The 11,763-nt window shown below is 37.2% G+C and overlaps 1 protein-coding gene across 1 annotated transcript; it reads right to left on the reverse strand.

Annotated features, from left to right (window-relative positions):
- Window positions 1-540: 540 nt before the first annotated feature.
- Window positions 541-3,246, reverse strand: LOC149226889 (ethylene-responsive nuclear protein / ethylene-regulated nuclear protein (ERT2)). Its single transcript, XM_089377630.1, has 2 exons — window positions 3,084-3,246; window positions 541-3,036 (listed from the first exon to the last, which is right to left on the reverse strand). Exon 2 carries the CDS (start codon window positions 2,763-2,765, stop codon window positions 1,182-1,184), a length of 1,584 nt encoding a protein of 527 aa, XP_089233756.1. The 5' UTR covers window positions 2,766-3,036; window positions 3,084-3,246; the 3' UTR covers window positions 541-1,181.
- Between the last annotated feature and the right edge of the window lie 8,517 nt (window positions 3,247-11,763).

Here is an 11,763-nt window from a genome sequence, read left to right on the forward strand (position 1 = left end):
CCTGGGCATGATCCAGGTTTGTGATATATTAAACTTTGTATGATAACCAGAGAAGATATCAAGGGCAATGGAGTCTAACAAAAACCAGCCTGGTTTCAATTACCTTCCACCAACAATCATAGCATCAATAAGGAACTTGGAGGTGTAGTAGTAGGTTAGTTGAACTTTCCATTTGATTAAGTGTCCTTTTCCATAAGCAAGCATGCTGCTTACATAAATATTAAATACCCTTGGACAGCCATGAGTTCTGGCCAGCTCAAAAAATCTTCCCACTTTCCATTCTATCTTATCCGAAGCTGATATAAAGAGAAAAATGTGAGATTTATGTTTCAGTGCTTTGTAAAAGATATCAGCTATACAAGACAAGGAAAGAGTGAAAAGGCAACCCAATTAGAATGGAAACTGCAAGGCCATATAGCTGCTATGTATCAAAACCAAAAACAAGTGAGCTAGATATCATACAAGCATGGACATTGTATGGAGCCCATGGACTTATTAATCTATGTAGTGAAACAGTAACCTTTAAACCAAAAGATCCTGTGCATTAAACTCTATATGCAACTGCAATCTTTGTATCAGGAGTGCTACTGCTGTATACAATCCACGTAGTCTGGCTTCCTGCAACTAACAGGTGTTTATATCCCGTAAGCTGAAATTTCATCAGCATCCCAGGGAGAATTTACAATTGTTAATTTTGCAATTGTTTTTCAGTAAACAAACATTACATGCTAGAATTCACAATTCATGGATTGTATTCCTTCGTACCTCTTTTAATAAACTAACTAGTGTGCTATGAACCATAGCAGAAAAAATCCAACTTAGAATTGTGAATACATTCTGAGTATCATGCCATCATGCTTAGCTTTTGTACATCTATCCGATATTAAGTTGTGCTGAACTGCAGGATCCCACCTCACTCCTTGAGCCCAGAGTTCAAATTGAGGATGCAGACACCAAAAGGCTTCCAAGTTTGCTCCAGATTCCAAAAGTTGCACACTCAATACATTTGCAAAATGCCAACCTATTGTGTCACCTCTTCTGGGGTCTTGGCCTGATATACCATATGAAAACAAGGCTATGAACAGCAGGAAAGCCTCATCGCCATTTCTACCTAGATAGGTCACTGGTGCATGCAGCATGCTTTATGAAAGAAAACACTGAAACACCGAGAATTATGCTATTCAGCAGACTGATCTGCCTCTTTCCTTCAAGATAACGCTGCTATCCCGACTCTGCCTTGTAAAATAATGCCACGCAATTTCAACAAATTTCATGAAAAGGCACCAGGAAAGAGCTAGTACCATGGCAGGCAGACGCCCCATCATAAGTCCTATGAGCACAATGATCAACAGAACTGAGATCGTAATATAACTGAATTCAGAACATTCAACTTCAATCCTGTATGAACTGCACTCCTCCAAGTATGTCCGGCCAGGAAAGGGAAGGGAGTGCCCAGATTTCAATGCTTGATCTTTCTTTCCCTTTGATTCTTTTTGCATATTAGATTCAGAACCGGTCAACTCTCTTCCAACAATAAGGGATGTAGAACAAGACTTGGAAGAAGAATAGGCAGGGCTACTCAACGCCTTACCTGTAGGCACCACTTCATTTATTGGATGGGGACTAGTCGGCGCACTTGCAGATTTCTGGAAAACTAATTTTTTAAATAATTTGGATCTGGACATCTTGCTCCCTTGGGGAGGTTGTTTGGCTATATTAGTAGATGTGTCGATCCTTTGAGTAACCGACAAATCAGCAAAGCTCTCAGGGGCTGCTTTGGTTGTACTGGTACAAGGTTCTGAGGAATTATTTGGTAAAATGGCCTTATTTGTGACCTTATTCCTGCAGTCCAACTTTAGGTCATCACATGGAAAAGGCTCTTCTTGGCTTGGATTGCTATATCCTTTGCGGCGACAGATAGATGGCAAAATGGATGGGATAAAATTGGTTGATGGAAAAAAGAGGGCTGTTGAACCTGATTCCTGGCTCTTAAATACAACCCGGTGAACCAAAAATACAATTAAAGTGACTCCCACTGCGGCCTTCTTTGTATCCAATACAACAGAAATGGACATAATTATCACCAAAATGACGGCAAAAAGTTGTCTGGACACAGGGTATAATCTGTCAGTATTTTCAGAAGCAGGATTGGCAGTCAATTGTCCTACAACATCCACCTGTTCCACGATCTGATCCTTCAAATTCTGTTCTAAAATCACATCTACAGATTGCGGTTCACTGTCAAGCTGACCTGAGGATTGAGGATCGTCGCCAGATTGACCTAAAGATTGTGGGTCCTTACCAAGCTGAACTAAAGATTGTGGATATTTGGCAAATTGATCAACAGATTGAGGGTTATCGCCAGACGAACCTGTAAACTGTGGGTCGATGCAAATCTGCTCTGAGATCTCACCTACAGATTCTGTGAGGGCTGAAAACTGCCCTACATATTGTGGGTTTGGAGGGGGGGCATGTACCTTAGCCAAATGATCCCGTGCCTTCTCCGCCTCGGCTTTCTTTGACGCCTTCTTCATTGAATGCCAGCGCTTCTTCTTTGCAGGGGCATCTCCATTGTTGGGCATCCAACCCAAATTGCTATTGGCCACAAAGCTTGCAACAGACGAAGGGAACCCTGTCTGGACCGCTGCGAGGGAGTCCCTCTTGGATTTGATCTCTGAAATTAACTTCTGAAGCCTGCCATTGACCTTACAATTATCTTTCTTGGCCTCAAAGTTTTTGACTCTTCCCTTCACCCACTGGTACATCGTGCCGACCTTTCTCCAAATTCTGAAATGCCAGAACCTACTTTTTATGGGAGAGCCCTACAGATTATGGTACAGTCTGTATCTATCTGTGGGACTGCTGTGAGATCACAGTCTCTTCACAAAAGCCAGATGGTAGATATCACTTCTATGTACATATATATCTGTTCACAGGCACAGAACCTTGGATTTTCCCCTACATGGGCTGAGTTTGCAGAGATTATAGATACCAAAAGGGCCGTTATCCCCACACTCTTTTAGTGAACAGTTCTGCCTTTGTCTGCTTGTAGGGTACAATAAAGAAATAGTGAACAGTTCTGCCTTTGTCTGCTTGTAGGGTACAATAAAGAAATATTCTATACAATTGGAATGGGGCTAGTGGGTGGTGAATTAGTAGCCGACAATTAATCTGTTACAGTTTCAAAGCCCAGTGTAGGTGTCTCACCTCTGGACAAGGCCGTCAAAAACGAATTCCGAAAGGAATTCGGAAGAATTTTCCAGCGCGATTTGGACGGAAATTGGGTGTTAATTTGGTTTACAGTTGTGTTAATGGTGGAACTAGGGGTTTTGCATATCTTTTAATGAATCCAAAACTTTGAAAGTGGGGCTCACAACTCATCCAATGATCATTTTTTTTATATTTTGGGTTTCGTAACTCACATCTAATGGATCAAAATTTTAATATTTTGTTTTCAAAATAATTCTTTTTAACAAATTTATTAAACAAACATATTATTATTTTTATTTTTACAAATTTATTTATTAAATTTATAAATTTAATTTATTTGTCTTTGTTATTAAAAATTATATTATTTAAAATTACTTGTTAATGAGACTTTTCTTGGTTTATGAGGGATTATAGTTTTATTTTTATTTTTACAAATTTATTTATTAAATTTATTTGTTTTTTTATTAAAATATTATATTATTTTAAATTACTTATTAATGAGAGTTTTCTGGGTTTATAAGGGATTAGAGTTTTAATAAGTGTAATTAACTAAAAGTAATTTTAGAATTTTTTTAAATTAATTTTTAATTAATTAAAAATAATATAGATGATAATGATAATTAATGTTTACTTAGATTAAAAATGGTTTAATTATAGAGTTCTGTGATCCATATCAAGTTTATGAGAGATTTTTCGGCGTAAATCACATGGAATACCATTTGTCGAGGCGTTTCGAACCAACTAGTGTGGTTCATCGTCAGGACAAGTTGAAGAAACAGATCCAGCCTAGCAAGTTAAATAGTTTGTTTATCGAATCTTAAAAAGTAAGATATTATTTGGAATTTTTCATAATCGTATCTTTATACTCAAAAAATATTAAAAGAAGCATTCCAAGATCACCATAGCTTTACTCAATTAAACTATCAAGAAGATTGGTATTGTGACTAATATTTTGAAATTTAAATTTAATCTTAGTATATGATGAATAATCTAACAAAATGTGGTTTTCATCTTCTACCCTCTTAGTGTCACAAAGGTGACAAACTCTTTCATCCCAAGCAATTTTGGGAATTGGCCAATGCTAATTTTCAATATGGAACTCATGAGATTTTGTTCTTGTTTTAGCAATGTTTATTTTTTTCTTACACTAGTCAAGATAGTGAGATACCTAGGATTTTTGAGATTTGAATTTATCACCTCCTTATAATATCTTAATGTATTTTTCCCTCTAGCTCCCTATCACACCACTATTTCTCAATAAACATATCCAATATCTTTTTAATGTTATCATTATGATGCAAAGTGATATCTCCCTTCATTCCTCAATGATCTAGTCAAGATTAAGCATTCATATGCCATTCTAACTTGAGCCAAATGTGGTTTTTGCTAGAGTTTGAAGCAATGCTAGGAAACCACTTGTCTTCCATGTTGTTTAACATCTTCTTATACATTAGCTATGTGGTTGTAGACATACTCTCAATGGAGGAAAGGATCTCTTATGTTGGAGTAAATGCACTTTTAGGGCCTCATCCGTACTTAACTAGGTCCACATTTAACCATTTTTTTCATCTAGTAGACATTCCCTACCATTTGAGATCATGTTCTATTTCTAGAATTTGTTATTTTTAGTATGTCTATTTTATGTTGGGATTGCCACATAGGATGACATGTGGCAATGGTTGGGCAGTGACATGGTGATTTCCTCTCCATTATTGTGTATTACCTTATCCATAAGGTCCCTAATAACTAATGTGCATTACATCCCTTGTTTTGAGAGACTACCTTATCCACAATCATATCCACTCACCTACCAACCTTATCCTTTGACTTACAGTCTTAATTTTGGAGGTCTCTTGCTATTTATGAGCTAGGAATTGCATAAGGGAGTCTTCACTTTAGTTATAGTTTATTTTTTACTTCTCTTATGTTTAGTCAACCTATTTTAGACTCTCACTATATTTTTGGGTCTCCTACCTTAATTTTAGACTACTAGCTAATTAAGAAAAGTGTTTTTCTATTTTCTAGTGTGCATGAAGTATGAAACTCCAGCCTAGTACGCATGAGTTCCCTATCATGGTGGGTCATTTAAGTGTATTCATGTCAAGAAAAATACATACTAGAGTTTATGAGCAATTTTGAATTGGTTTCTTTGGTTAATTAGTCTTTCTTCGGTGCAATTTCATTCTCTCTTCTTTCTTGTTATGCAATTGCTAGTGTAGTATGTTCTACACAATAAATCTCGTGCTTGTGCTTAAATCCAACATGGCATCAGAGCATTCAGGTGTTTGTAAGGAATACTAGCATATTATTGCAAGTTATACAAGTTTGAAAACCCAAATAGTGGATCAACCGGCAATCTATGTGATTCTAACTCCATTCAATTATTTTGAGTGGAAGCCAAAGGTATTATCACTACTATGTAGTAAGGGACTCTATAGGATCACTATGGGGACTAAAGTAGAGCCCAATTCAATTGTAGAGAAGTCATATTACTTCAACGAGATGGATGAAGCCCATGGAATGATATGCTTGTCAATTTCCCCTAACCCCAACTTTCACATTAGTGCTTATAATACTCCCAATGAGGTATGGACCAAGTTGGAGGAATTATTTGGCAAGCTAGATGAGTTGATAGGACATCAACTTGAGAATGAGCTTATATCATTGATCCCAAGCAACTTCAGTCACCTAGAGGACTTATGTTCCAAGTTCAAGACTTTGCTCCATCATGTAACAATGCCTATGGCATCAATAGAAAGGAAGAGTAGTTGATTATTTTTATTCTTTCAAAGCTAGGACACGAATATTCTATATTTTTTTCTTCACTCTATATTACTAAACTCTCCATGGGTAAAATTGGAAGATGCTTTATTTGGATAACTTTATGGAGTCTTTAATTCAAGATTAAACAAACTAATTCATGTGGGGGCTTTAAAGTCATCTAGGGCTCATGTGCTTGTAGCATGGGAAATTAAGAAGAAGAAAAAAACAAGGATAAAAAGGAACCATAGCATAAGAAGGAAGGAAAGCAAAAGACCATTGAGAAGAGTTCAAATTCCAAGGGGGGAAATAATAAGTGCACTTATTGTAGCAAAGGATTTCATCCTAAGAGCTCATGCATGAATAAGATAATTGCCTTGATGGCACAAGTCCTTCATTAGCATAATCTTGAGGAGTGCATTCCAAAAAATGGCCAAGAAGAAGTAGGGGAATAAGCCACTAGAATATAAAGGTAAGGGACATGCCTTTATTGCTCTCACTTCTTCTCTTAACACTTGGATTCAATGATTTAGGAGTCGCTCACCATATGGCTTCTTTATCTCATACTTTCTCACACTTGGAAACTTTTGATGGACCACCCATTTTGATGAGGAATGATTTTCCTATTGAGATGTATGGAGAAGGAAGAGTTGATATAGACCATGGGAGATTTAATAATGTGCTTCATGTACCTAATCTCTTTATACGTCTTATATCCATCTACTAGATTACACACTCAACTTCAGGGGAAGTTAAGTTCACTATAGATACAATGATAGTTTTATATGTGGTAGATGGTTGGAAAGGTTGATCATCATTTCAAGTTGTATTCCTTCCCACTCTTCATTCCAAAAACAAATTTTGTCTCTCTTCTTACCCATGGAAATGAGGAGAGTGGGTTGTGGTGTGAGAGGTTTGGTATCTAAACTACATGTATTTTGAATAGTTTAGTTAAGAAGGAATGGTTGAATGCCTACCTAACATTGAATACATTATGGAGTTTGTCAAGGCTACATTCTTGGAAACCATCCAAAGAGAAGTTTGACACAGGAAAAGCATGGAGAGCTACTACACTTCTTGTAACAACCCTAGGTTAAAAGTTTATGTAATAAATTTAATAAAGGAAAAATAAGACCAAGGTCACAGACATGTATTCCAAGTTGATTGTTGGGCAAATCATCCTAGTGGGCATCACTTGTTGTTTATTATGGCTAAGGGAAATTGGCAAAGTAAATGGCAAAGGCTTTGAAAAGGCAAAAAGGCATTATTGGCATTTTATTTATGAAAATAAAGGAAAATAGGAGAAAAGGGAGGTGAAAGGTCACAGATTGCATGTGAGGAGGAAATTGAAGGAAAATAATGGAAATTGAAGAAAATAGAGGCCTTAATAATAATAAAGGCTTGTGAGGATTAGTTCATAGTATTCTTTTAGTCTTTTTTTGGAATTAGACTCAGAGAGGAGAAGAGCACCAAGAGGAAAAGGAAAGCAAGAAAGCAAAGGAAGGACAAGTAAGCAAAGGAAGGACAAGGAAATCAAAGGAGAGCAATGATTAAGCAAGGAAAGGTTGGATCAAGTAGCTTTAGGTGGAATGCTTGCAGGTAACAGGTTGCATGTATGATTTCCTAGTTGGTTTTGGCATGCATGGTATGTCCATGTGTGTTTTTGGTTTCTTTGTTATCAGTGGCATGGGTTTTGTTGGGTTTCGATAGTGGTTTGAGCCTTGCCTTGGCATTTCTGGATAGCCATGGTGTTAGGGGATTCTTTCTTGGTTGAGCTTTGGATTTCTGGAAGGTTTTGGATTCGGGAGAGGTGGTCTCAGGAAAATCCCAAGGTTTGGGGATGGAGATGGTTTTCTTTGGGAAGCCCTCAACAGGTGGGTGGAGACAAGAAAACTCCTCAAGGGATGGTGAATAAATTCTAAGGCATCCAACCTTGATTTGGTTTTGTGATCTTGGGACCGATTTAGGTGAGTCCACGGTATGGTGAGGGTGGAGAAGGTTTAATCTCTAGATTCCCTTCATTGTTTATGGATTGGTTTATCTCATGAGATCCCACATTTGTGCTTGGAATATGGCACGGGGGTGATTGGCTAAAAGAAAGATTTGGTTCAACCCAATCTATGGTCGGGTGGTACGTGGAAGTCCCTGAATTGGTTGACTTTTGCATATGGTTAATAAGAGCTAAGTTTCTCTTTCCTTTGAGGAGTAATTATACTTGTTATTTTGTGGCTTTAATGGTTGTTTTATATTTGTTATCTACCTGATTATATGTTAGTTATAACCATGGTTATAGGACAAATTTAAGTATGGCTCTTATCATATTTTAATTAATGAATGTATGGTTAATGAATGCATGACCTAATTGGTGATATGACAACTATTGTGAGAAGGAATTAGTCCTTCTTGGTAAGCCTCAAATAATTTTCAAATCCCTATGTTCAGATATGCATTCATGACCTGTAGGTTGGATGTCTAACATGTGTTTAATAGAATGCATGTCCGGGTTGGGAGGGGTCAAGTCAAGTCCTTGTTCAAGTTCTTGGTTTAAAAGCTTTGTTTCCATGTTATTCATCATTTCTGGAAGTTTCATTGAGTTCTGGGCAAAGGTCTAAGTCCTAGACTTGAAAAAGTGGCTCTAAATTTAGGGTCCCTGGCATAGAACTGACTGGAAATGTCCATAGTTGTTGGGAAGCAGGCCTATGGGAGCAGTTGGAGGCCTACAGTCGCTTTGAGGCCTTTTCAAGGGAGTGACTTAGATCCCAGGTCAATGAAAAAGAGAGTTAGCTTAGGAGTTGGACACCTGGAGGGGTTGGGTAGCTCCTAGAGGTCCTGTGGCACCTGAGGGAAGTCAGTAAAGTAAAAAGTTGTCGATTCCATTTCCTTAAGGTCATAGGGGAGGTTGAGTCTTATCATAGTGACCCTAAGCGCATGTTTACCCCGGGAAACTGGTGAAAGTGGGTAAATGTGGGAAGAAGCGGTTATAGGGTGGTATCAGAGAATGGTTCAACACTTGGATTGAATGGGCTAGATGCATGTGGTTATGCATTCATTGTCATGTATATGGTTATGCATGCATGGTAGGTCAGACATGCATCATGGTGGTCATTACACAATTAATGATGTTGTTGGTATGTTATGAGGCTGACATTTTTTTCTTTTCCGAGATAGAGTAGGAGATGCAGATCATCAGAGTGAGGTCGCACCACTGGACCTCAGGGTAAGAGTAGATACTCATACATGTTTGTATGTTGGGTAACTAGTTATGTTGGTTAATGGTGTTTATAATAACTATGGTTATGTACATTCATGGCATTCTATTGTTGTCATGGTTACATGCATGATAGAAGCTAGTTGTTTAGTGTGGTCATATGTACATGCGTCAGATAACCATGCATGATAGTAACTTGTTGCTATATGCATTGCGGTCATACACATGAAGACTATGGTCATTGCAGCTAAGATCTTGATGTTATGTGTATCGTGTTAATCTAGAGTGGCCTGTGTAGATGGCTATAGTTATGATATTTAGGTATGAGTTGATATACTTATGATATTATGTTGTACTAATTTGGACTGACTTGTGTAAATATGATAGCCTCCCTTGAGATATATTGAGGCATGAGTTTGATTATGTCATCTATTTGGTTTATTTAACATGGTATGTTTACAAGTTGTTTTATTGTTTGATTAAGTGCATGATATGAGCATGCGTCTATAAGATTGCATGAAGGAATGGTCTTGTTTTAAGATGGTTGAGCTAACTCAATATGTGTTGAGACAGTTGATATGTGCTTGAGTATAAGTGGGTGCTAGTTGTAGTATTATGACTAATGATTTTGAGTTGATGGTTAATTAGGAAATGGTTGTTAGTCTTGTTATGGGCTGATTTCAAGTTAATACATATGATATCTTTGTCTTTGGAACAAGTGACTAACATGTGTGAATAGTTGCAGGGTGTTAGCACTTTGCAATTTTCCTAGTTTGAGGAGGAAAATTGCAGAGGTAACCACAAACCTCTTTTGGACCATAATCTAGCCCTTCTGGCCTAGAGAGGGCTCTCTCTATTTGAATTTACAGTCAATTAGATGACTGAATGTTTCAGATTTGAGGCTAGTTATGAAGATCAAAAGATAGGTTTTAAAGTTGTGGTTGCAGAGTAAAGGAGAGGTCCATTGGGCATGGATTCATAATAATGTTCAGCAATCAATCACAAATGAACAAAGCAGCTTGAAACAGGGTGAGGTAGGAAAACTCCTGGATCTTACAAAGTTGTTGTAGTATGGGTGAGATGAATGAGGGTAAGGATCTGTTAAATATAAAGCATACAAAGATGAATTTTATATTTAATTTTAGAAGAAAAACATTAAAATTGCTTGACAAGCCAGAGCAGAGTATTGTGAGTAAATTCCACTCATAATCTTCTTGTAAACAATTAAGAAGGAGAATCCATGTAAAAACTAGAAGGAAAGAAAAATTTACGAAAAGAGAAACATCACCATTTGTCTAACACAAGAATCCTGAAACAAAATTGTCCCTGTATTGTTGAATTGATTACTTGTATTGAAACTCCACAGCTTACAATATCAAAGGAAAGATCTTCTTTTACTCCACAATCAACCCTTTCTACATTCAAGATCATGCACTAAATACAAAATATTATTTCTAGATCAAAGGAGGTCTAAACCGACCTATCCCCAATAGATGGAACTAATTTCATGAAGATAGGAAAGGAAAAACCACTATTCTGGAAACTAGGAAAGCATCTTTGACTATTACTCAAAGACTTGCTTACACTCCTAATACATTGAACTTGTACAAAACATCATGAGAGATTTTTTTACATGATAAAACATAAATAATGACATGATTTAAACTTTCATTTGCCAACGCTGAGGTAAAAATTTGGTCCAAAAAAGTTGAATGTATCTATGCACATCACCTGACTATTCCTTCTCTGGCCGCATAGATGGCTGCCCTTTGATCAAAAACTCCTAGTTGGTGCCCTGTAGACTGTAATAAAGACATCCATGCCATGTAAGTACCAATTTTATTTTATTTTATTTTATTTTTTATTTTTTATTTTTTTTCGAAAATTCCCTTTTCAAGAAATCCTAGTCCTGCTTCTTGTAACACCCCCTCCTAGGTCTACCCAAAGTAACCATGCCAACCAGGGTAAACATGAGAAGAGAGGTTACTATGATCCAATTCAACCTCCTATGTCACCTTAAGGAAGTGTAATCGACGAAACATCACATACAGTCATCCAACATCATTAACAAAACTCTTAGGAGACAAGTTAGCCACTCAGATAGCCTGTCCCTGGGTCCCCTTGTTATTTTGTAGCTCTTAGGCCTCAGTCGCTCTCATGATATGGGAAAGGGAGAAACCAAAAACCTAAAGTCACACTCACAGGCCTACCTACCAGTGACTGTGGTCCATAATTGCTAGTTCTGTGTCAATGACCCTGAAATTTGAGTCACTTTTCTAGCTGAGAATCCTGGCCTCTGCCCAGAACTTGTTGTAACTTTTAGAAATCATTAAAAACATGATAACCATGTCGATCAATCAAAAATCACCCTCAGATTATGCATGAGCATCCCCAACCGGGTCTGACATTTTTTCAAACACTTGACATCAATGCAACCTATAAGTCTAGGATACAAGACAGAGCATAAATGACTTAAACAACTTATGAAACATAACCAAAAGGATCACCTCCTTCTCCATTGAACTACTACATCATCAATTAGGTCTTGCATCCATCCATTTAATAGTTACAAGTAAATATATGAA

This window comes from Pinus tabuliformis, chromosome J, assembly GCF_031772625.1.
Source record: "Pinus tabuliformis cultivar Carrire ecotype Pingquan chromosome J, CPIR1, whole genome shotgun sequence".
NCBI lineage: Eukaryota > Viridiplantae > Streptophyta > Pinopsida > Pinales > Pinaceae > Pinus > Pinus tabuliformis.